The 27,219-nt window shown below is 39.2% G+C and overlaps 1 protein-coding gene and 1 non-coding gene across 13 annotated transcripts in view; one reads left to right on the top strand and one right to left on the bottom strand.

The window, feature by feature from the left end:
* The window catches only part of ERC2 (ELKS/RAB6-interacting/CAST family member 2), a 936,036-nt gene that overhangs the window by 522,876 nt on the left and 385,941 nt on the right, over positions 1-27,219 (bottom strand). For all 12 annotated transcript variants that reach the window (XR_009260858.1, XR_009260859.1, XR_009260861.1 and 9 more), the window contains one exon: positions 24,040-24,207. Coding sequence is in view for 8 of the 12 variants with exons in the window: in XM_058726510.1 (XP_058582493.1) it covers positions 24,040-24,207 (168 nt within the window). In the remaining 4 variants the exon portion in view is untranslated. The remainder of the gene's footprint in view (positions 1-24,039; positions 24,208-27,219) is intronic.
* Positions 10,328-10,434, top strand: LOC131511155 (U6 spliceosomal RNA). Its single transcript, XR_009261360.1, has one exon. It is a non-coding gene; the product is annotated as a U6 spliceosomal RNA (small nuclear RNA).

Raw genomic sequence — 27,219 nt, 5'->3', positions numbered from 1 at the left:
AAAAGTAGAAATTAAGCCAGGGGCAGAGTGTGGAATGGAAGAGGTGCTGTGTTCAATGATGGGGTACACAGAACAACAAGACCTACTAGCGGAAGGAGGTATAGGCCAGTTCAGCAGTGTAACAAGGGTGGAAACTCACAACTGAAGGGTATCCTGAGAACAGGAGGCTGTGAGGGACAGTGAGGGACAGCCCCCTTTAGGGGGATGGGCTTCTTACTGGATGTGGAATTGGACAAGTAAGCTATATTTACTCATCTCAAAGGACAGGGTGACCTTGGACGGTTCCTGAGTTACACACATTAGGAACTTAGCATGGAAGCTGCCACATAAAACACTTCCTGATCTTTCATATGTCCTTGCCAATATGATTACTGCTGTTGGTACTATTTACTGGGAGTCAGAAAACGTGATTCCCATTGCTTTTCTATCTCATGATCTCAAACTATTTAACTACTTCTAGGCCTCAGCTTCCTTGTCTAGAAAATTAGGCATAATAGCCACCCTGATGACCCCACAGGGTTACTGAAGAGCTCAAACGGCACATGTGCCCCATGAACACTATAAAGCCCCATCCCAGTGTAATGTGGCATCATTAAGAAATAGTTGACTTTTTGGCAAAACATTAACCAATATAACCCCTTAAAACCAAAACTTCAAAGATCTTGAAGCAGTTTACATTTTCTCCCCTCTTAATTCTAGGCAATAAAACTGGTGACTACCTCAGAGCTGCATTAGGAGATAGGAAGAGGTAGACAGGCCAACTGCAGCTCATGGTCCTTCTTTTCCAATAGGCTGAGACCATTTATTTGAAAGTGTGCCTTTAAGCCATCTTGAACTTTCTTTCAGGTTCCTACTTGAACTTGTATCAATTGTATGGCAATCATTATATCCACTTGGTTTTTAGCATTAAGGTCACACTCCTTTGGGGAAACAGATGAGAATAAGATAAAGTCATCTTTACATAAAGATGTGTACAATATCTGCATCCTGACCCAGGGCTATAGGGCTATTTCTTTAGGGAATGTCAAGTAGTGCTTCAAGAAAAATAGCAGGACTATGCCCACACATGGCCCAAAGTGATGACCCTGCTTTGAATTGAAATACATTGCTGAACAGGGGAAAGTGACTTCAAGGGTTTCAAAAGAAAAATTCAAGAAAAACGCATTTCAAACCACTGCAGCCAACTCTATTTTGAGATAACAAATGAGTGAAGCCCTGACATGGATCACAGTGGGTGAACAATAATATTGAATAAATGACTGAATAAATGCCATTCATACATCCATTATCTCATTTCACACTCATCACAATCCAATGGGGGAAGAAAGTGTTTTATCAAGGACAAAACTGAGGCTTAAAGCAGTAAAATAACTGGACCAAGTCCACACAGCTAGTAAGTAGGTCACTGGTTCAAGATACCACTTATCGATAAAAACACAGCCCAGTTGGGGCGCCTGGGTGGCTCAGTTGGTTAAGCGGCCAACTTTAGCTCAGGTCATGGTCTTGCAGTTCACGAGTTCAAACCCTGCATCAGGCTCTGTGCTGAGAGTCTAGAGTCTGGAGCCTGCTTGAGATTCTGTGTCTCCCTCTCTCTCTGCCCCTCCCCTGTTCTCTCTAGCTCTCTCAAAAATAAACATTAAAACATTAAAACAAACAAAACACAGTCTGGCTCCTTTGGAACAATGGTTAAAATCAAGTGATTCTGCCAATACAATACCCAGCAAGCAAGCAGGAAAACACGGGTGCAGTAACATAATAAAAGGCCTGTTTTCAAGATGCTCCCATTTTTATTAAGTCATTCAAAATTGCCCTCATGCTTAGCATATATACTTCTACAGTGAAAAGCAATTAAGATCTGACGTGAGCCAAATGCTGGTCTTCAGAGGTTCACAGCCCTCGTGGCAGTGTGATGCAATCCGATACTCCAACGCAGTGGCTCCGAAAGACAATGCTAGTGTTGAGTTACAAAATTCGTTACCTCGAGCGGTGAGACACTAGCCCTCTGTGTATAAGCTATCAAAGCCCCACTGAACAAACTGAAATGCCGAACACAGCAACCTGGGCCCCTTGAACTCAACATCTGCTCAACAGTTTGCCTCTCTACCAGCCAGCAAAGGTAATGTGATATGGCCTGCCTGCTATAAAGCCTGGGTAGGCTGACAGAACAACCTGAGCTGGTGCACTGTAGATGGGATGGCAGTGTTCTTTGATGGGAAGGGCAGACATGGGGAGAAAAGACAGGCATGGGTTGCCTTCAAGTTTCAGAGATTTTTCTCTCCCAGCAGAATAGCATATGAAGCCAGTCATTGCCCTTCCTTCCAAGGAGCGATATCACTTTTTTTCAGACAATAAAATTCATGGAAAGTGAAATGGTTTGATTATCTTTACCACCAGTAAATTTTACCGTAATCCATGGCCAAATATATTTATGTCTGGCTCTGATATACAACCTTAGCTTCTATTGTTCACAGGAAATTTGACTTAAAAGACATTAGTCATCAAGTCTGCCCAAAAGAGCTCAAGCAGTACTCTTCCTACTAGAATGTCCTGCACAAGAAGCAAGATGGACAGACTGCAGAGGTAATGGAGGCTGACTTCCAAATCTCCCACTCTCCAGGGCCCATCAGCCCCATCATTAGAACATGACTCAGCTGTAGAGTCTTCTTACTTTTACAGTGAATTCATTCCATCTCCACCTCCTGGCCCAACCTGCTCTGAGTCTCTTCTCTCTACTTGCACTTATCCCTGTGTTGAGAGTTGCCATGTTGTGGTTGGTACTATCTGTCCATATTTCGACAACAATGACAACAGGGATGGATCCAGATTTTGTGGGGGCTGAATTGACTGGGAGTAGGGGAGGCTCTTTTTAAAAACATACAGAAATATCTTAATTTTCTAAAATTAACAAAACATATAAAAATGAGAACATACTTCCAGGGCTTTGGAAGAGACTTGCAGAAGGAAGAGGGCATGAACTTGAATCATTAGTAATAATGCATGCCTACTGAGCAATGTCCAGAAAACCCTCAGATCATCCTGCCTTGTCAGGCCAAGACAATGTCATGTCTGTGACAATCTATTTGTCATGTGACAATCTTTCCTTCACCTGGAGTCAAACTCTTTTGAAAAACCTGTCTGTAAAGGACACAAGGTTTGGTCTGATCCATTCCTAAGAGATAATTTATATCTGTTCCCATAAGGCGAGGAAAGGATGACATGAAACACCATTAGGTCTCTACAGCTTTCTCAGTGTCATAAAGGAATGCTTGCTATGACTTTGTGATGTTTCTCTTGGGAAATAGGAGAAACCTACTTCTCCATGCCTCAAACAAGAAAAGAAGAATTACAACTCAGTGGCCCCAGTGTCAACTATCTCAGATAGAAGAGAAAGATGCAAATCAACAGCACTGACCAGGTCATGTCCTTGAAGCTGACCTGGAATAAATCTGTGCACTTGGGCTACATCAGCACATAAAACATAAAACATAAAAATCCCTGCCACTGTGGAGCTTAGATTCCAGCGAAGGGATAAAGGACAATAAACACAATAATAATTAAATGATAAGAGTATATCGATAGGTAAATTATTATGGGTAAAAAAGAATAAGTGGAACAAAGTAAGAGGGATAAAGACTTCTGGGATAGGGGCAAGCCGGCTGCACTGCTGTATAAGGGAGTTGGGCAGCCTCATCAAGAAGGTGACAATACAGGAAACACTTGGAGATGGTGAGGAAGCCTCCCTTCTAATCCATAAAGTACCTAACACTCAGTAAAGGAGCTGCTTAATAAGTATTAGCTGCTATTATAAAATAATATTTACAAGATGATAACAATGACAAAACCTTCTTGGTCTTACTCCCAGGGGGTCTGATAAAGCCACAGAAGTAAACAAAATTAAAAATTTATTGCTTTTCTTTGCATTACGCTCACACTAAACTCCTCTCTAAATAATTGATTTCTAGTTATCAGATATCCTCAAAGTGAGGATAAAATCAACATCATTTTCAGAGAAATTCTTATAAAACAGATCATCAATTCAGGTTACAATTTCTGTATTAAGATACCCTGGACTTGATAATTAGCTGTCCTTCAGTTATAATTCCCAATACCAAGACATACTCTATAAAGTGGTGACTATCCGGAGACCCATCCTGAACCCACACCTCTCCTTCATACCCTAGGAGACACATACCCTTGAAAGGCAGATGTACAGACATATGACAGGTGTCCATAATTATTGTTACCTATGGACTTTCAAGGACTGGCTCTTGGGAAAGTTGTGAAGTTGGAAAAACTTTACGTCCTGATTCACAATTTTGCTATTGCTCACCATACCACCCCCCAGGTATCTGGTATCCAGCATGTCCCTAACAACTCTGCCAACCCAATCACCTCTCTGTAGAAGCAAAGCCACTCAGTCCTCTGACTTAATGTGATGGTCAACTTTATACGTCAATTTGGCAAGGTCACAATGTCCAGATATTGGGTCAAACAGTATTCTAGATGTTTCTGTGAGAGTGTTTTGGATGAAATTTATATGTCAGTCTGGTCTTTGGCAAAAGCAGATTGCTCTCATAATGTGAGTGTACCTCACCCAATCAGCTGAAGGAAGGCCTGAATTGAACAAAATGCTAATCTCCCCCAAGCAAGAGAAGATTCTCCAGCGGACTGCTTTCAGATTTTATCTGCGACATCAGCTCTTCCTGGTTCAACAGCAGATTGCCCCGCACTCAAACTGAAATTCCTCCCTGAGGTTCTAGACTGCCACCTCTTCCATGAGATTTTGGACTTGCCAAGCCTCCAGTCACATGAGGTGATTCCTTAAAATCTGTCTCTCTCTCTTTCTCTCTGTCTCTCTCGTGTGTGTGTGTGTGTGTGTGTGTGTGTGTGTGCGCATGTGTGTGTATAAACACACACATCCTATTGGTTCTGTTTCTCTGAAGAATCCCAACTAATATTCTTGGTCTTTCCTTCCCTACACAGACATTTGGGTCCGGGGTTTCCTACCCTGATCTGGAGAAAATAGTTTCCTAAATACTAGAAAACTATTGTTTAGATCATACCCTTTAACATTATCTGATACTAGTCTTTCACTGTCTTTGAGCGATTTTGCAACATGGTAAATTATAGATAACTCACAGCAATAAAAATAATTCTTGTTTATCATCATACAATTCTGACCTGAGCAGTTGAAGTTTTTTGACTCACCTCCATATTTGGGGAAAACCAGTTTTATCACCATTTGCAAATCCATTTCAGTATTTCTGATCTACAAATATTTCTGCTATCCAGGTTCTCTCTCCAGTTCTAATATCTGACTGGTTCCTTCATCAATTAATGAGTTAAATAAAATCTTTAACACATGTTCATGTTATACCTGTATTAGAGTCATAATATTACCATTTTTTTTAATTACCTTTAAATAGGTTTTGTCTCTTCTGCTACACCAGGAATGCCTTAATTACATTTAGAATGTTTGCTGAATGAATAAACAACTGGATAAATGAACTAATAATTGAACATGTTTTCTCCATGAGCACATAGTGATACTATATACATACATAGTAATTAAGAGAAAATCAGATGACCTCGGTTCATAACCTATTGCTGCCACTTACTAGCTACATCACCCATTGTAATTCTCTATACCTTACTTTTCCCATTTACATAATGGAGACAAAAAAAAAATGATTTCAATAGGATTAAAATAAATAATCCATAAACAAAGCTTAGCACCATGCATGGCAGCTCTATAAGTATTCAATAAATTGTACCTATTATCAACATTTTTAAACAGGTTGACCATTTGGACAATTATACACAGTCTGTCTTTCTCCTAGCACTCCCCAGAGTGCCCAGATCCAACAGGTGCTTCATAAAGGCTAATGACATTGGTGGTGACCACAACAGCACCAAAGCCTTCTGGCCTGCCAACCTTAATAAAGTGTGTTATCCATTCTTCCAGACCACTGCTGGAGATGTTACAGCCTGACCTTCTATTGATCCCAACATCGTCCCAATGGACCTTGTTCCATCGTAATTTATTACAACAGCCAAATTGAATCCACATGACAGTACTCAGAGCCAATTCTCATTGAGGTTCTCCCCATCCCCTGCCCCCACCCCCACAGCCCCCAAAGATTTGTGGAGACACTGAATTAGATGATTTACTCAATTCCAGATATTATAGCTATTGAATTCCTTTCTTTAATCTTGCACGTCCACCTAGAAAACGATAAAGATGGCCTGGCATGATTTTTTCCATACTCTCGTAAATTTATTATTAATGTGGAGTCAGTAACCTTTACTTGCCTGCTCAATTCTTCCCAGCCATGGTCTTTATCTTGAGGAATTCAAGTTGCTTGTTGCTACTGACATCTCCTATATTCCTCAAGCCTTTAGTCTCAGTTAGAAAGAGGCAAGTCCAGGAAGATAACTCTCTGGCTGCAGGTACTACTATACATAAATAACAACAGGACTAAGCAGATTCTACATGCAAGTTTGCCAAAAGATGTCTGAGCAAATTAGCACCTCCCATGCACTGTAAGGCAATTTTAATGCCTAAAATTGGCGTTCTTGATTTTTCCTTCAATGCAACAGAGGGATGGTGTCTAAGGCCCTTTCCCTGTCACAGCTCTTCACTTTCGTAAGCATTTTGGACATTATTTTCTACCTTCTTCTTCTCTCCCTGAGTTAGACTAATCCATTTTGACACTCCAATTGGGAGACTCATCTAACCAAAATAGTTTGTCAACTACCATAACACTTAGCACATTCTCTGCTTAGTTTCCATTTCCTCAAATGTAGACACTCTATAGGAGGGAAGGTACTTTAAAAGATGAATTATTCAAAGAAAAAAAAACATTCAGCTTGATGTTCTAAGTGAAGGTCTGGTAGTACCGATATGAAAACATAACTAAACCACACAGAAATGCACAAGAAATGTTTGGACTATAAACGGAAATGAAATATCAAACCAAAGGAACCAATTATAGTTCCTCAAGAGTTTAGAGTATAAAATGGCAAATAACATATATTTCGTTATGACAATTGCCATGTTTACCATAGATTTAAGTTAAAGTTATTGTAAATGGAGCAAATATATACATTACTTCGGATGCTTAACTACGTTCTGTTCTGTCAACTGTTATGAAAACTTTTTTAAAGAAAGGTTTAAAATAATACAAAGGAAAATGTGCTGATATGTACATGGGTATAAACATGCAATACTGTGACCAAGTCAAATTAGTGAATAAATGTTTCATGTTATTTATAGAAGGTTTTTCTTTCATATTATAAACCATAAATCTAAATTTTCCTTATGGTTAAATATTTATTTTTTTCATTGCATTATGTAATAAAAATGGATAAATACTCTATTATAGACTTAAGAGATTCCATTTTTTTCATTTTTTTAAGTTTTTTACTTAAATTCCTGTTAGTTACTGTACAGTGTCATATTAGCTTCAGGTGTACAATATAGTGATTCAACCCTTCCATACATAACCTGGTGCTCATTACAAGTGCCCTCCTTAATCCCTATCACCTATTTAAAAGAGATTCCATTTTTAAAAATCTAATTGCACTTTTTTAAGAAATAAAAAGCTATTTTGCTATTTCTATTTATTTATTTATCTTACTTGATGAGAGAGAGAGCATGAACTGGTGAGAGGAGCAGAAAGAGAGGGGAGAGGGAGATAGGGGGAGAGAGGAAGAGGCAGGGGGAGAGAGGGAGGGAGAGAGAGAGAGAGAGAGAGAGAGAGAATATGAATGAATCCCAAGCAGGCTCCAAGCTCAGCATGGAGCCTGATGTGGGGCTGGATTCCATGACCCAGGGATCATGCATGACCTGAGCTGAAATTAAGAGTCAAACACTCAACTTACTGAGCCAACCAGGCGCCCCTATTTCATTATTTCTTTTAAAGAAAGATATATAGGGGCGCCTGGGTGGCGCAGTCAGTTAAGCGTCCGACTTCAGCCAGGTCACGATCTCGCGGTCCGTGAGTTCGAGCCCCGCGTCAGGCTCTGGGCTGATGGCTCGGAGCCTGGAGCCTGTTTCCGATTCTGTGTCTCCCTCTCTCTCTGCCCCTCCCCCGTTCATGCTCTGTCTCTCTCTGTCCCAAAAATAAATAAAAAACGTTGAAAAAAAATTTTTTTAAATAAATAAAGAAAGAAAGATATATAATATGGTACTTACATGTAAACTATTTAAAATAAAGTAGTACTGTGCTTTTATTTTTTTTTAATGTTTATTTTTGGGAGAGAGAGAGAGCACGTGTAAGCGAGCAGGGGAGGGGCAGAGAGGGAGAATTCAAAGCAGGCTCCAGGCTCTGAGCTGTCAGCACAGAGCCTGACATGGGGCTTGAACCCATGAACCATGACATCATGACCCGAGCTGAAGTCAGACGCTTAACCGACTGAGCCACCCAGGTGCCCCAGTACTGTGCCTTTATAAATAAAAGATAAACAGGATAAATAACAAACGATAAATGCATTATTTTAATGGTTTTTTTTAATTGAGAAAGAGAGCTTGAGTGGGGGGAGGAGGAGAGGGAGAGGGAGAGCGAGAACCCCAAGCAGGCTCTGTGCTGACAGCACAGAGCCTGGTGCAGGACTCAATCTCACATACTGTGAGATCATGACCTCACCAAAATCAAGAGTCAAACACTCAACGAACTGAGTCACCCAGGCGCCCCAAAAAGCACTCTTTCTAACTCAGGCTTGAGAGCAAACCATACACCTCTGCACATTTCAGAACCTAGTGTGAGCTTTCTGTGGGGATCTGGTGCTCACTAACCTCATAAGGAATTGGCCAATTACCATGTTATCTGCTCCGGGGATGAAAGTGACATCTATGACACCTGCTGGCCACTCTCTAAACCAGTGCTTATGATAAATGCTAGAAAATGGTGGTAGATTTACACAAACTCACCCCTATTACAAAATAAAAATAATGATAGAAGATCCTTTCTTCTAATTCTAAACACAAAACAGTATTGGTTTTCCTTCTAAAAATAATTTAGTGTCATCCTTTCAACACAACATATCACACCACACAAACATGCACACACAAACTCCACACACCTCTCCCTGCCCTTCATGGGCTTTTCCTCAAGTCCTTCACCAGAAGATTTACCCTATCTGATTTCCAATATAACTTTGCTAGTTTAACATCAAGGCTCTGGGTTCTGCGCTTAACTCTGACTTAAGCTCACCTGGGATAATGCATGTGATTTCTGGCTCTCAGAACCCTCACCTTCTCAACTAAAGCCAAGTTGGACTAGGCTGTCTCTCAAGTCTTCCTTGGCACTAACATCTTGCACTGTTGCAACTCTGGCTTCAGGACAACCTCAGGGATAAGTGACCCAGGTGGCTATAATACAGAATGCTTCATAAATAATAGGAGTTATCTTTAAAAGTATTATCTTTAGAATGAACAATTGATAAAAGCTATAACATGGATGAATTTCAAATGCATTATGCTAAGTGAAAGAAGCCAGATGTGACATACTATATACGTATATAATTATATACTGTATAATTCCATTTCTATGACATTCTGGAAAAGGTCAAAACTATGGGAAGAAGGGTTGACTGCAGAGGGGGCAGCACAACGGAGGTCTCTGAGATGAATGACCTGTCCTTTATCATGATTGTGAAGGTAGTTATACAACTCTGCACTTTTGTCAAAACCCATAGAAATGTACAACACAAAGAATGAGTTTTACTGCATGCAAATTTAAAAATCAATTTTAAATGATCTTTATGAAGTAATTCCACTTTCTTTCCAAGTTCTTTGAAAGAGTTGATGGATCTAGCATTTACATTCAAATATTTAGATGAAATAATTTTGTTGTGCACCAACAGTGTTGGGCACTTTGTTCACTGAACAAAGACCACTCAAACACCTAGTTTGTTGAAAAGAATTGAGACAGAAAGTGAGATGTGAGCTTATCCTCATTCTAAAGATAGGGAAAATGAGGCAGAGAAAATGTAAGTAACTTTGCTTAAGTTTAAAAAGCCCATAAGCTAAGATTCAAAGCCAGGCCTGTCACAGTCCATGTTCTTAACAAATTAATACTATTGATGCATGCATGTATATGTACATGTATATGTGTATGTATAAACTTTTAAAAATGAAAATAGACTCATACTGTGGTGGCAAGGGTATGAGAAAACAGGCATCTTCTGATCATTTTCTGTATATACATATCAGAAGCTGTTTATCTCAATCAACAAAATAATTTGAATATCTTTCTATTATCATTGAATATTCTTCTATAAAAATTTTCTATTGGCAAAATTTCCACATAGAAATATATCATCAGTGCTCGCTTCGGCAGCACATATACTAAAATTGGAACGATACAGAGAAGATTAGCATGGCCCCTGCGCAAGGATGACACGCAAATTCGTGAAGCGTTCCATATTTTAAAAAAAAAAAAAAAAAAAAAAAAAAAAAAAGAAATATATCATCATTTATTTAGCCACTCCTCTACTTTATAATATTTTCACTGATCAGAAAAAAAACAAAACAAAACTAAAGAACCATGTGATGAATGAGGCTGTGGTTACATGTATGCCTACATCCTTAATTTTTCCTTAGGATGAATTCCCAGGTGAAGAAGTAAATGGCAGCTTTGGTCAACTGCCCCACATTTGTCTGTCCCCAGCTACCTCACATTTTATACCTGCTTGTATCTCTTTCAAAGAATATTCCACTGTAAGCTCCAATTAAAAGTTGGTAACATGGAATGGCAAAGGATCCTTCCCTCTATTTTCGCCTTTCCACCTGGCCACCCTTGTCTATGCCTCCAGCTATTCACAAATTCACAAACATTCATAATGTGGAGAAAGCCTTGGTTTATATGTATGCTACCCTTCATATATTTTTGTAAGTCAGAGCATCATATGGAACCTAAAAAAATGTAACTTCATATTTTAATACTACAGAAAGAAATATCTCCATCCCAAGTCAATAAGTACTATTCATTTGAGTATAGCCTGTTTGCTTAACTTTGCCCCATTCAAACTTTACTCACAAGAACGGTTAGCAGAATGCAGTAGAACTTGGGAAGACCTCACCCTTGGGAACAAATGACTTACTTCCCATTGCACCAAGAGGAATGTCTGAGGCAAATAAATAAAGCCCTGAAAAGAAGTATACCTTGTTCAACCTTATCAAATAATTTGGAATATATTTTTTAAAAATTTCAGTTGCCATGAAGGTTGTTGTATGATAGAATTGCTTCCAAGCTATATTCATTTGTGATCTACACCAGAGCTCATCAAACTATATAGCTCATGGGACAAATCTGGTGTACAGCCTGTTTTTGTAAATAAAGTTTTATTGGAACACAACCTTCCTATTTGTTTATTTGCTCTGAATCTCACCAGAACTTTGGACAGATTTGTTATTTAATCTATTTTCAATTTTATTCTACATTTCAATTTTCCAGCTAACCCTTATTAATAAGCACCTACCACAGGCCAAGCACTGTGCTTGCTACTAGGACCAAAAACATAAGTAATACCCAGTTACTTCCTTTGCTGAACCCAGGGTTTAATAAGGAAAAAGACACAAACATATTAATTATACAATCTGAAATAGTATAATATGAAAACTAATAATGGCTCACTCATATATTTTGAAATAATGCAAATCCCATTACAATTATAACATTTCATCAAAACTCCCATAGTTTCTAAGCTAAGTAGCCAAAGTCATTGGAAACTGCTTTTATTACAGTTACCACCATACCACTTTAGTGGGCCAATACTCCTTGTCAGTATCCTGTGAACTCTACTACTATTTACTTACTTCTGGATTTCTGTAGCAGGTTTGTTACTACTGACAGTTATTTTAATATGTACTTGTATTGGGTTTTCTCTTGCTGTGTAAAAAAAGACTGCCAATTTAGTGGCTTGAAACAACTTCCACTTATCAGCTCACAGTTCTATGGGCCAAAAGTCCAGAAGTCCAGCACTGTCTGGCTGGGGTTTCTGTTCAGGAAATCACAAGAAAGAAATCAGGGTATAAGCCAGAATGAGTATTTCCCCGGAGGCTCTACAGAAATATCCACTTCCAAGCTTACTCTTGTTATTGGCAAAATTTAGCTCTTGTGGTCTCAGGATTGAGGTCCTTGCTTCCTTGGTGGATGTTAGCAGGAACCACTCACAGCCCAGGGGCTGCCCCAATTCCTGGCCACATAGCCCCCTCCATCTTCAAGTCAACAGTACAGAACTACTCACATAGTAAGTCCTCCTCATATTTTGAATCTCAGACATTCCTGTTTCTGACTTTAGGACTCAGATTTTATTTATTTTTATTTTATTTTATTTTATTTTTTATGATCATGGAGTACTTTATTGTTTTCCATAGTATAAGGCACTTGTTTTGTAATGTGTTTTTTTCTTTTAAAGAAAAAGCAATCATAAGTGAATGCATTGGTAATTATCTATTATCAGAGTGAGACACACTCATCTACAAAATTATTTTCTAACTTCTTCTGAACAAACCGCCATTTTAAAGGGCTCATGTGACTAGGGCAAACCCACTCAAAAATCTTTCTTAAAGTCAACTATGCCATATGACATCATATAATAATGGGTTAAATCTATCATATTCACAGTTCTCGGCATTATTCAGAAAAGGGACACTAGGGAGGTAGGAAATCTTGGGGGCCATCTTAGAATTCTACCTACCATAACACTTTTGTTAGAATTGTAAATTACTTTTATAAACTATAATTACATCATCCAAGAGCTGATTACGTGTTGGTGTTATTGCTAGTCTCAAAATCAGCAATCTAAAAAGGAGGTATGACACTTTCTTACACCATACACAAAAATAAACTCAAAATGGATGAAAGACCTCAATGTAAGACAGGAAGCCATCAAAATCCTTGAGGAGAAAGCAGGCAAAAACCTCTTTGATCTTGCCCACAGCAACTTCTTACTCAACATGTCTCCAGAGGCAAGGGAAACAAAAGCAAAAATGAACTACTGGGACCTCATCAAAATAAAAAACTTCTGCACAGCGAAGGAAACAATCAGCAAAACTTAAAAGGCAACCAACAAAATAGGAGAAGATATTTGCAAATGACATATCAGATAAAGGGTTAGTATCCAAAATCTACAAAGAACTTATCAAACTCAACACCCAAATAACAAATAATCCAGTGAAGAAACAGGCAAAAGACATGAATAGACACGTCACCAAAGAAGACATCCAGATAGCCAACCGACACATGAAAAAATGCTCAACATCACTCATCATCAGGGAAATACAAATCAAAACCACAATGAGATACCACCTTACACCTGTCAGAATTGCTAACATTAACAACTCAGGCAACAACAGATGTTGGCGAGGATGCGGAGAAAGAGGATCTCTTTTGCATTGTTGGTGGGAATGCAAGCTGGTACAGCCACTCTGGAAAACAGTAATGAGGTTCCTCAAAAAACTAAAAATAGAACTACCCTATAACCCAGCAATTGCACTACTAGGCATTTATCCAAGGGATATAGGTGTGCTGTTTTGAAGGGACACATGCACCCCCATGTTTATAGCAGCACTATCAACAATAGCCAAAGTATGGAAAGAGCCCAAATGTCCATCGATGGATGAATGGATAAAGAAGGTGTGGTATAGGGGCACCTGGGTGGCGCAGTCGGTTAAGCGTCCGACTTCAGCCAGGTCACGATCTCGCGGTCCGTGAGTTCGAGCCCCGCGTCGGGCTCTGGGCTGATGGCTCGGAGCCTGGAGCCTGTTTCCGATTCTGTGTCTCCCTCTCTCTCTGCCCCTCCCCCGTTCATGCTCTGTCTCTCTCTGTCCCAAAAATAAATAAAAAACGTTGAAAAATAAAAAAAAAAAAATAAAAAAAAAAAAAGAAGGTGTGGTATATATATACAATGGAGTATTACTCGGCAATCAAAAAGAATGAAATCTTGCCATTTGCAACTACGTGGATGGAACTGGAGGGTATTATGCTAAGTGAAACTAGTCAGTCAGAGAAAGGCAAAAATCATATGACTTCACTCATATGAGTACTTTAAGAGAAAAAACAGATGAACATAAGGGAAGGGAAACAAAAATAATATAAAAACAGGGAAGGGGACAAAACAGAAGAGACTCCTAAATATGGAGAACAAACTGAGGATTTCTGGAGGGGTTGTGGGAGGGGGGATGTGCTAAATGGGTAAGGGGCATTAAGGAATCTACTCCTGAAATCACTGCTTCACTATATGCTAACTAATTTGGATGTAAATTTTAAAAAATAAAAAATAAAGTTAGAAAAAAAAAAGAAAAAGGAGGTATGACAAAAGGACAAAATGTTCTGATGAAGGCCCCAAAGTGCTATACACTATGCCAATAATTTAGAATTCAGCTCTTCTTCTGTGAAAATAGTCTTTTTAAAGCAGTTACTTCTTTTAGTTTGCAAAAGGTGTAGTATAACCAGGTAAGGATAAAGGAACAACATGGCAATGAGACTATAGTATCAGAAAAGTATTAAGGTGCCCATTACCCGCAATGACTGTGGCATTATATGCCCCAAGAACACATCATCCCTAATTTGCAGTTATTCTTACGGGAAACTTAGATACATACTACAAAAGTTGTGAATTATGAACTTCTCTGCACAATACACCACGATAAATGCTAATACAGATACGTGCAAACTCTTCATAACAAAGCAGAATTCATTGCCAAACACAGGATAAGTAAAAAAGACAGACAGAAGACTTTCCTTCCCACATAAATAAGGTTGATTTAAATCAAATGGCCTGGGGAGTATGTGGGAAGAAGGACGGAATCATCTCCAGACTGAAATATGTAAAAGCTCAACCACCTCTAATCCCATATCACAAAACAACAACAGCTGGCAGCTGAGACTGACATATGTGTCAAGATGCCTGTATCCATTAGGGTAGCAGCCACTGTCAGGATACTCTAAGCATTTTTATCTTAAATCTTCAAGGGATTTTACAGGTAATTATAAACAAACCTTTAAAAATCCATCATGCTGAAATTGAGTACAGAAAATAAGATCTTAACCCAGAAGCAAATATTTATTTAAAAGAGAATTTGCCTCCTCTGGCTCAGGCTCAGCTTTCTTGTTGAATAAGAATCAGTTCTCAGCATGATCTGGCCCTGAACTGCATTTTGAAATAACACAGATAATCACTCCTGCCACTTGCAAGTCACAAGGGATTGGAAGAGAACATTTATAATATAGAAGTCAAAATGACTCTCAAACCTTAATTATAAAATATATTTAATTGCTAGAAGACACACAGAATAGAAAAACTTCTAACTGTGAAATCTGTTTCCTAATGGGGCAGGGGAGTGTGGTCCATCTATATTAAATTACTTTTACTTCTTATTCCACCAAATGCACTGTGCTGCCTCTTCCAGCCAAATCTTTGCAAATGGTATACTCACTGCTTTGACTGGACAACACCTCCTAATCCCTCAGCTCTTGATTTAGTCATCAACTTTTCCAGTGGCCATCTCTACTCTCAATAGGTGAGGAGCCCCTTCTCTGTGCACCATGCACCTGGCTGGCATTGCACACAGCACTTACTGCCCTGTAATTGAATCTTTAGTGTTGTTTTGTTTTTTCTATGAGTGTGAGCTCATAGAAGGCAGAAATTTTCTTCAATAGCCTATGTATCCCCCAGGGCCTGCAGAGCATCCAGATCATTACAATGCTGAACATGTTTTGTTGGATGACTGGATGGTACAACGAAAAGGAAGGCAAACTGGGCAGAATAGAGTGATGGCGCCCAAGGCCTCAGATGTCACAGAGGAATGGAAAGAAGAAAAAGGAAAAGTGTCACCAGAGCGCAGGCCCTGTCCCTAATTAGCTCTGTGACTCTAAACAAGTCACTTTTTTTCTCAGGACTTCTCAGTCCTGAGTGGAAAGAATGAAAAGACCCGACCAGAAGGGCCCATCAAGTATCTTCCAGGTTTTCTGTTCTCTCATATCTGTCTTTAGGATTGTCCACACTTCATCAGCATACCTACTTTTACATATCTTTTAAAGTCCTATCACATAGGGTTGTGTCCAATAGAGCCAGGGAATAGAAAGATACAGCTAAGACAGTAACTATAGCTCCTGAATGAATGCATGAATGAATGAGCAGGCTTCTTGAAATCTCTTTAGAAGGTGAACTTTTTAGTTCTTTTGACAACAAAATATCATTTTATGAATATCATCTCTAAGAGAATGGCAACTTCAAATTTCTTAGTAATACACATGAAAATGGAGGCTGGTGAATTTACTGCTTCATAAAGAAGCTTAGGTTTACCAAAGAAGCTACATCTCTACTCAAGGGATGCAAAGTGACCTTCAAAATATCACTTCATTCTTGCAATGGGATCAATTGGTTAAAATCACCAAGATGATTTTTGCCTAGGTCATCACTAACATTGGGCAAATAATTCCAGCCAAGAATAGGAGCTACACATGCTTGGTGATTATTTGTCCTGTATGATTTCATTAGTACCAGAAACTTTGGCATCAATTTCAAGCCACAATAAAGATACAAAATATTAACTGATGCCAGAACAAAGATGTTCTGCTTAGGCCGAATAACGTGCAAACACCAATAACCATACAAACAGAATACACAGAGAGAATTTGCTATATGATGTAGTGGGTTGGGATTTTCTTATGTTTTTTAGACTGAAGAAGGCACTCTGAAAAAAACCTGGCAAGTCACAAACACTACTCTAGACAATACATTTTAGTTACAAATATTTAAGCAACATATTATTTAAAACTATATTCAGTCCACAATCAATATTTTCACGTCCCAAATAACTAGATAAAATATATGAAAAATATATTAAATGTGAATACAGAAATTAGATTTTCAGCCCCAAAGGGTACTAAAATCAAGTACATTTTTTTTTTCAGAAAAAAAAAAAGCCTTAAAGGTCACTTTTCTAAATGACTAGAATGCTGGCATTTAGCCAAAGAAATTTAAACTGGGTGATACCTGCTGGAATATCCATCCCTGTTGGTGTGAATGGTGGATTTGGATGATCCATCCATCAGTCTAACTAAGATGCTTTATTTCTATTACATATTCCCTATATTACAGCTAACTAGCGCCTCCCTCTAAATTAGTTGATATGATCAATGTAGTCAAAAGTTTCAATAATTCTAAATAATTTTAATATTTCAAGAGTGATATACACACACACACACACATATATATATATACTCTTTAAAAAAAGTTTTTTAACGTTTACTTATTATTGAGAGACAGAGAGACACAGAGCATGAGCAGGGGAGGGGTAGAGAGAGGGGGAGACACAGAATCCGAAGCAGGCTCCAGGCTCTGAGTTGTCAGCACAGAGAGCGACACGGGGCTTGAACTCACGAACTGCAAGATCATGACCTGAGCTGAAGTGGGTGGCCCAACCAACTGAGCCACCCAGGCGCCCCAAGAGTGATGTATACACACACACACACACACACACACACACACACACACACACACACACTCTTTATAAAGTATGGATTCTTACACATCAAAAATATAAAAGAGAAAATAATAGTAATAGTTCAAATATCATATGCACATACACAAGATGTTCATCTCTGTAAACTTCTTATAATGATGCTAGAGAAAAAGTGTAGCTAAAAATGTTAATCACATCAGCTGAGACAATATTCAGAGATAATGGAGAGAACAACGTTATACAAAGTAAAAATCATTTTAAGGAATACTATCTCAAGAGAAAGCCAAGACAAGTTGGATAGGCCATGCATGGGAAGAAGAGGAATCCTATAGACCAGGGCTTGGTCTGGATCATCATTTGCTTTGGAGGGTGGGAAGCATCTCCTGTGCATTGCAGGATGTTTAGCAGCACCCCTGGACACTACCCACCAGATGCTTGTAGCAATCCCCCTGCTGTGACAACCAAAACTATCCCCAGACATTGCCAAATGTTCCTGGGGTAGGAGGGTTGTAAAGTGTCTCCTGGTCGAGAACCCTGCCTCAGATTCACAGCCACCCTGGTTGCCGCTCCAACCCTTGGACGCCAGCCCAGTTCCTGGCTTCAGATGCAGAGTGAGCCTGCCTACACCGAGGTCAGACCTTAAAGTGAGCATCTCACAGCAAAGTGGAGCAGCTTCCCAGACCATGTCCTCTCGGACCAGGTGAGAAGTCTCCCAAATCACAAATACATTGGAACTCATCCAGGCAAGTTGCTTAGATGCCTCAGATCTTATTTTGAGATCTTGGTTCTGTAAGCCAACTACCAAAACAAAGTGAAATTACTATGATAGCAAGCGTGGTGCAATCCTTTGAAAATGAAGTAGCAAAACAATCCAGTGGCTTAGAATGGTACATGAAGAATCTCATGGGGGAAAGTAAAACAAAAGTAAACTGAAGATTATCACAATCTTTTTTCTAAATATAGCTTAACATACATATTAACATACATTTTTAACCAGAACTGATGTTGTATTTTATTAACTTAATTGGTTTCCTATTTTTTATCACATTAGTTACCTCATCTCTGTTGGTTGATAATGTATAAATACAGGCATCCTTTTGTGTCAACCTCAGGTAATTTGCTCATAGTAGAGTTTAGCTCTTAAAGTTAATGATCCCACTTGCCCCATGAGTGAGGCAGGATCACAAAACAGAAAAATATAAGAATAGTGGGGTGTTTAAGAATAGCTCCATCGGTTTCCTACTGGGTAGAGTCTGGACAAGTTACTCAAGTCACACAAGTTTAAACCAGTCTCCTCTTTTAAAAATAGGGATTGTGGTAGCACATATCTGCCATTAGGTTTGTCATAAGGACCCATAACCTAAGGATGCAAAGCCCTTAGCACAGTGTCTGGTGTATAGTAAGGGCTCAATGAATAGTAAATAATCCTTTTCTTATAAAAAATTATCATTTGCATGGTCATAATTAAAAATAACCATGAATGATCAATAATTCCATCTTATCACTCTATAGAATACCATGCCTCTAACAATCCAGTAAGTTAGAAGTGAGAACTAGAGGAGGAAGCATTAGTCTCTTTGCAGAGCAAGACAGTATTACTTGATAAATGTCACATATTCTTTTTATTAAAAAGGAAAATGAAGCAAGAGTAGTTAAGTGCCCTTACTCAAGCCTTAATCCATTTTTACCTTGTCAGGGTAATGGAACCAAGGCTTGAGGTGTTAGATGTGGGTAGAGCAGAAGTAATTTCCTCATCCGTTTTATTATCCATGGGGTGGTTCCATCTTGCAGCCTACAGAGAACATTCTGTCCTGGGAACAATAAGTGAATCTAACATTTCACTGGGGCAAAAGACTCCTAATAGCTAACAATATTCTTGGGCCAGGAGTGGATCTCAAAATGATTTCTCTTCTCCCAAGTTCTCATTCATTCAGAATTTGCTGATATAATTTATTCACCCAATGCATATTGATTGAGGACCATCACCTGCCAAGAATTCTGCAAAAAGCTGGAAGCATCTTGATGATCACGGTTGGGGCACTCAAGGAGATTAGCCATGGGAGGGAAGCCAACACTCACTAAAGGGATGCAGAATTTCAAACTGAGCCAAGAAATGGTTCTTTAAAAGTATAAAACCTCTCCCAGCCTGCAATGTCAGCAAAGACTTCCCAGTGTAAGTGACACAAGAACTGAGTGGAAATCTCAGGTGTAAAGCTTGGAACCACATTTCCCAGATTCCTTTTAGGGCAGGTTTGGTTAGATCCTACCAATGAGAGGCACCTGTATGAAATTTGGAGCTCTGCCCCAGGACTTTAAATCTCAACCAACAGTGTGATGTAAGGGAAGAGGGAGGAAGGTGAGAGGGCAGGCATCAACAGAGAAGACACCTGAACAGACACTCCTGGTTATGAGATCGTGGCACTCGCTCTTTTCTCTTAGTCTTCTACAGCTGTCCTGACTCTTGATCATTTCTAATCTTGTTCTACCAGCCAGACATTGGGGCTCTGGATATCCTTGCCATAAACTAACTCCCTTTTGCTCAAGGTAGCAGAATTAGCTTCTGCTGTTTGCATTCATCAAGCAGTTTGTTTCTGGTAATATGCCATGTTGCTCTCCACTGTACTTACATTTAGGATTATGCATGTCTATCTCCCCAACCAGACTATCAGCTTCCTGAGGACTAGAGACTATGTTATATCCCTTTGAGCCTCCAGGACCTAGAGTAGTGACTTACTGACGCATAGGAAACACTCAGTAAATGCAAAAATAATATGATTTTGCACGTGTTCAAAAAACAGGAGGCTTGCCAATAATAATATAAAAGTGCAACTGGATGTTTAAACACCAGGAAAAAGATCAATTGAGTCAAAAAGTGCTCCATACTTTACACCAACATGGAAATCTCCATGTTCTATAATCATCTTCTCAGGTAATTGTTTTTTATTTTTTATTTTTAATAAACTTCATGAAGAAACCCAGTATGCTAATAACCATAGTCCTGTAGGGTCTTTACCTCTGAACTTATCATCATTCGTAATTTTCACCACGACACTTCCAAATTGGTAGAATAAAGCTGCTGAAGTGGGCAGGTCCATAGATGCCACCCCTAGAAGCCAATTCCACTCACACCTCCCTGCCCTTTCCAACCCACAGGGCAATCCATGAAGCCCAGTAGGTACTACTGAACTTGGCTTCCAGAGAAATCACCATCTGTTTTTCTACCCCTAATAAATAAAGTACCTCTGCTCTATAAAGTGGGACTGAGCCCTAGAATTAAAATGGAGATAGAACTTTTGTCCAATTTAATGACTTTTTAAAAATTTCTTGGGTAGTAGGTTTATGTTGCATGAGCTACATAACAGTCTGAATTTGATCTGGGTCAAATAATGCTACCATGTCCTAAAATCCTGGACATTATACACTTTCCAAATGTACAATGTCATCAAGGTTTTATGACATTTCCTACAAAAACTCAATAGTCAGGTAGCACTTCATCAGTTGAAGTCTGAATTCAGGTATGAGAACAGAATGTTAAGTCTGCAGCTTGAAAACTATACTGCTCCTCTGACTTCAGCATCACAGCCATAAGGGGATGCTCCACTGAACAATTTTCATACATGCACATTTTTCCCCCTACTAAAAGAACTCTGTATCTGGGAATTATGGAGTGGAGGCAAATTGCAGTAGAACCAAAATCTATACTTGATGACTGCTGTGTTCCTACAAAAGCTTGCTCAGAGATATTCTGTCACCTGGGGTTCTCTGTTTCGTCAACTTCACTTCCTCAAGTAAAAAAATGATTAGGGCATCGTGTCCATGCCTGCTGTCCAGACATGTGACCTGTTCACATGGCTTATGGAGGACACGAGATTTCTGAGACTCAGAGCTCTGAAGGCAAGGCTGACAGATATGAGGTGCAAGCCTAGCTTCGCCAGGTTAAACATGGCTATGAAAGGAGCATACCCATTTCTATTGGCATCAAAACACAGTGCTGGTTGCCAAAGAGTCTATAAGAAAGAAATATTAAGTAATACTATGTGTCTGACATTGACATAAGTTTATTATTTCTTCCATGCCAACACACCCTAATCCAAAGCTTACACTGTTCCAATCCAGACCTGCCCTAAAACAGCCAATTAGGCTGAATGTGGTCAAAACTCTGAGTCTTCAGTCCCAAAGACAATGTTTCATTGGCCCATTAGCTTCTGTATTATTTCCACATTTTGACTAGATTTCTGAATTGTGTGTATTACTTCTTTGGGGATTATCTGTCCTTTACATTGCAGGTATATAGAATTCCTGCCCCTTCACTATGTTGCCAGTGGTGTTATTTCCTCCCCAAATGTGTTGGTAAACACTCAGTGAAAAAAATGTAAAACTGAAGAACCTCTCCCAATACACATGAAATACTTCCTAATCCATTATCTACATGGTTTAAATAAGTGGGATTATGATCATGTTGCCCAAAGAAGTCATAATATACAATTGGCTTTGCTCAAGAACTTCCAAACCAGTTCCAAACCTTTGAGTCTGGCTTATGGAGCAAAGTATAAAATTTCGCAAACTGTGCCCATCAGCACGTCTTTTGTCACTTATGCATTGAAAGTACCTTCCCAAAATCTTCATTCATAACATTAATGCCATTTATTCCTCAAGAATAAGAGCACTTAGTCTCAACTCCTGGTAAAACAAGGAACTGTGATGCTCTTCCTTGATTGACAGCTGGTATCATCATCATAAAACTTGAGGTCCATACACTTATTCTTTTAATTTGCACTAACCATTGTATTCTACTTTTCCAAAGACAAAAAAACAAAAAACAAAACAAACAAACAAACAAACAAAAACAACCTTGCACCTATCTGGGTTGCCTACCTACCATAAGCTTCAGTGTCCTTCAGTTTCCTGGGTTAATAACTAACTATACCTGCCTCAAAGGATTATGATCAAGAGTAAGTAAAGAGTGCACATAACGAGCATAGCAAAATATCCAGCATACAGTGTTCAACATAAGTTCTATAAATGTTAGCTTTCATCATCATTCACTCCTGGGAATTTTAAGTGAAAAGTTTTCTTTTGAATCCTTAGTACCTACTCTAAGAACTGCCACTCTGTCTCTCTGTTAGTCCCATCTGCCCTCAATGGCCCCATTGATTCAAGGGTCCTTGGTCATGTCTTCCAAGATCTCTTCTAAACATCTGTGTCAATTAGTTGGCACTGCAAAGACGAGATCAAAACACCTGGGTCTTGTCTGTAAAGATTCTGACAGAAATAATTAATAATATAATCCATCAGATCACCAATACCTTGAGAGTGAGGATGGAAGCCACAGGGGATAGGGGTGGCTTCATGGGCATGTGACTTGTGTAACTGCACAGGTCCCCACACTCTGAAGGGCCCCAGACTTGGTTTTATGCTCATTCAGAAATTCTCTTTGAACAATTTTCATTCTGCACAAATTATGTAGGTGGCTGCAACTGGAGATTTTTTATCAGAATGGTATAAATTGTTTTATGTTTTAAAAGAACTACTCCAGCTTTTGTGTTAAGAAGAGCCTATAGGAAAGGTAAGGGTGAAAGCAGGAAAAACAGCTAGGATGCTGTTGATACAAACAAGGTGAGAGATGATAGTGGCAAATGACACCAGGAGAAGGGGCCAGTTAGAGTCCATTTGTCTGCAGCTGCAGCTGCAGTAGGGGTGTCCACCAATATGCCTGTCTGCAGCAGTGTCCCGGCCAGCTAGCTTGTACTGCCCACTGTCAGTTCCTGCCCAGTTTCCACGCTGGCTGCCTATTAATCTGACAGCCCTATGCCTTTCCAATATATCTTATTTTCTTAAAAGATCAGGTAGTCGTTTTCTCTTCTTGTCTGTTCTTTTCCGGGGGACGGTAGGGGACCCTATGTTCCCCAAACTGTACATAGTAGCAAATGGGAATTTTTTTTAAAAAATCAGGGTACATTCCCCAAATCTGGATCCCTACATGGAGAAAATGAGCTGCTGATGGTAAAACAGGAAAGAAGGGCCCTAGCTAGATCAAGCATCTTCTGTGTTAGCCCACTGTAGTCAGAACTTATTATATGTTCTCTGACAGACTGCAACTAAGTAATAGGTGTAAACATTACTCCCCCCAACAAATCCGTATGGGTTCAGTACGGTAAGAGCTACTAAAATTTACATAAATAAAAAATGCATCTAAAATACCTTCAAGACCCACAGAATACATTGTTCAACTCTTGGTAAGGAAAAAGAAAAAACTAACTTTTCAGACATTTTATTATTTTAGACATATATCTAAATTTGTACAATTATCCATATTTAAGCTGGAAACTATAAAAAGAATCATCTCTATTTATTTTTCAAACAGAAAATTCATCAGTCCATGCTAAGAATGGCATGACACAACCACCAGTAAGTTAAGTGCCAGCATGTTAAGTTTATACTTCCTAACCTAAAACTCTAAAAAAAATAATTTCTTCTTTTCCATGTACTCAAAAATTTCTCTGAAATGACAAAACATGGATGATACCAATTCCCAGCCTGAATGGCTTATGTCAGCTCCTTACCTTCTTCTGAAGAACATTGATTTTTCTTTCCTTCACTTCTAACATATCTTTCATGTCTCGAATCTCTCCAGCCAGTGTCCCTTTCTCTTCTGTGAGGTCCTGCAGCTGTTTTGTTTTTTTATTGAGAAAAGACTCTTTCTCTTCCAGGCGTAATCTCAGTGCATCTACCTGAAGTCAGGAAAAAGAAAGAAGATTGTGGTTTTACACAGTGGTCATCAGTAACCAGGAGGCCCGGGGAGGGAACAGGGCAGCAGTGCATCTTCTCAGCACAGCATGGTCAAACCATTGCTCATGGGCACCTCAATGCCATGCATTTTAACAGCCTGTATCCACCTCAAAGTCCTGTCGTATGTGTATCTGAACTGTGACACTTTTTTTAATATAAGGTGTATATAAAATAAGGCATTATGAAATAGTAGTATGTCTCCCTGCTGTGAAACCATTAGCTAGAAAACAAAGCACATCACTATTCCATTGCACAGGGAAGGCACAACACTGCTTGTGCTCTGCAACATCCTCCAGGAATATGGAGAACATGATGAGCCATGCCACAGACGTCTGGAAGAAGACAAACATGTAGAGAAACACTCCTGAAGGAGAAAACTACAAGCTGCCAAGAGGAAGGAAATGCTACTGGAGGAAGGAAATGCTGTGGAGATGACCACTCTCCAGTGTTATGAAAGACTGCTTTCCAAACATGTAAGAAAAAAAAAAGGCATACAAAAAATACCTATTTCTACCTTAGCTCAAAAATTAGATTATTACAATTCCTGCTTTTCAAATGTCAGTAATAGACATAAGGAAACATAAACATTATTTTTAAACTTAACATTCCAATGACCATATGCAAAAAAGGTTCACATGGATAATGTGAGGTTTTGGGGTGATAGAAAAATTTCATCCTCACCCTCCATACCAGGCATTTGATAGACAGTAGTTACATCAAAAATCAAGTAGTGATGGAAGCATGTTATTTAGAGGTATCAAAATAACCAGGCAAAAGGAGTTGAAAACAGGTTGTCTTGGGGAAGGAAAAATGGGGTAGGGGTCTGCTGTATCTGTTCACAAATCTTGTTGAGTAGTTTTTTATACTATACTACCAGCAAGTAAAATTTGGATGAAAAAAAACACAAAAATTAAGGGAAAATGAGGTGAGAATACCATAATAAGCCAAAATAAATAGTTTTGTAAATACTGTCAAGACAGAGAATCAAAAGGCAACTTGGAACACTGGAAAGAGGACACTTTGGTTTTAGGTTGGATTCTGCTTCTATCCAGCTATGAGAATCAGGACAAATAACTCTCACTCCCCCCTCCCCACCCAGCCCTCCAGCCTCAGTTTCCCCATCCATAAAACAAAGAGGTTGGAACCCCCTAAGTATCTGACGTTTTATGATTTTAAAGGCAAGATCAGTCTTAGGTAGATCAGGGAAGAAATGATGATATTAGAGATTTTAAAAAGTTATCAGAGTAGAATCTCCTTTTCTTACCCCCTTCCAAAAAAGAAGCACCAAAGCTGTGTTTCTAAAGGTCAAAGGTGATGAGAGGTTGGTGAGTAGAGAGTTTCTCCAGTTTCTATCCCAGGGAGGTGGATGAAGCAGGGAGGTCTCCACAAGGGAAGGGGTGAAACAGTGCTTATAAAGCCCTGTTGGCAGAATGACCCTGACCACATTATGAGACAGGATGGACATTCTGTGACTGCACAGGGCAAAAACAGCAGATTCCTTAAATATCTGATAGTTGTGCTTCTCCTTACCTAGGGGCCATGGAAATCTAGCAGCTGGGATGTGAGAGGGATACTCATGTCCTAGGGATCTTCCCTTGACTAAAAGAAAATTCATGCCAGTTGCACTAAAGCTTCAGCATCCCAGATTCTCAAGATTGTTTAAACATCCCAGATTGTTTAAAGTCATCTCTTAATTCCCTTGCCTTTGGAGATGTGTCAAGTAAGAAATTGCTGAGGCTGAGGTCAGAGAGGTTTTTTCCTGCTTTCTCCTCTAGGGTTTTGATGGTTTCCTGTTTCACATTCAGGTCCTTTATCCATTTTGAGTTTATTTTTGTGTATGGTGTAAGAAAGGGGAGGGTTGGTGATGGGTACTTAGGAGGGCACCTGTTGGGATGAGCACTGGGTGTTGTATGGAAACCAATTTGACAATACATTTCAAATTAAGACAATAAAATATAAAGTCATCTCCATCTACCAACCCAAAATAACATCAATAGTTCTCTTTGGGTTTTCACCCTATCTGGAAAAAAATGTGATTTTTAGTTTATACATAAAGGATGGCATTTGGTAGGTTCTTTGGAAATTGGCAGGACATGTTGAGCACTCCAGATTATAGTAGTGGCTATAAGGGGTCACATTCCATTGAAAAGATTTCCCACAGGCTAACTAGGATTCAGTGTGAATTTGAGAAGAAACTGTGGTCCTATGAGCCCTACATTCTAGCTATCAAACATGGATGGTCTGTATCTGGACTAGAGGAAATGTCTAACATTCAAAACTTTGACGTAAATAAATTACAATTTGGGAGGTAGTAACGGATGCTGGAAAGAGTTTAGAAAAAGAGACTCTGCACTGATGAATAATATGCTTAAAATTTACTGTGCCTTCTCACATGTGTGATCTATCAGTGCCCTGCCTCATCTTCCTGAACCTAGAAGAGACAAAACTCTGGCTGTAAGAATATCTCTCCTCCAAGAATAAAATAGAGACCAAGGATGGCCATGGTCAGCACACTGCTCGCAAACATCCAAATTCTACATGGCAGGAGGGAGCCTGTGCCAGCTAAGGTCTTCTGTTGGGAAGTTTATTTTCCATACACCCAAATGCATTTATTTAGCTTCAAAGGAATTTGAATCACGACCTTCAATCACTCCAGTCTATCCTCATAGCTTTGCAGTCTCCTGGAATCAAGAAACAAGGTTAAAGAGTCTTTTTTTAAAACAAAACTTTGACCTGAACTGTATCCAATTCTCAACCAACATTAGACCAGTTTGCAGTAAGCAAGTATGACATCATTTCTAAAATCAAATTTTAACTTCCAGATGGTACAAAACCACAAGCAGGCACAAAGGCCTCCTGATGCACAGAAGTTTAAATACAGGGACGATCAGGCAAGAAAGAATACAGTCTATCAAAAATTAGAATATGTACTTCCAAACTAGGTCCCCTTCACA

Source organism: Neofelis nebulosa, chromosome 4, assembly GCF_028018385.1.
Source record: "Neofelis nebulosa isolate mNeoNeb1 chromosome 4, mNeoNeb1.pri, whole genome shotgun sequence".
Lineage (NCBI taxonomy): Eukaryota > Metazoa > Chordata > Mammalia > Carnivora > Felidae > Neofelis > Neofelis nebulosa.
The sequence above is the reverse complement of the archived record's forward strand: the minus strand, read 5'-3'. Positions and strand labels throughout refer to the sequence as shown.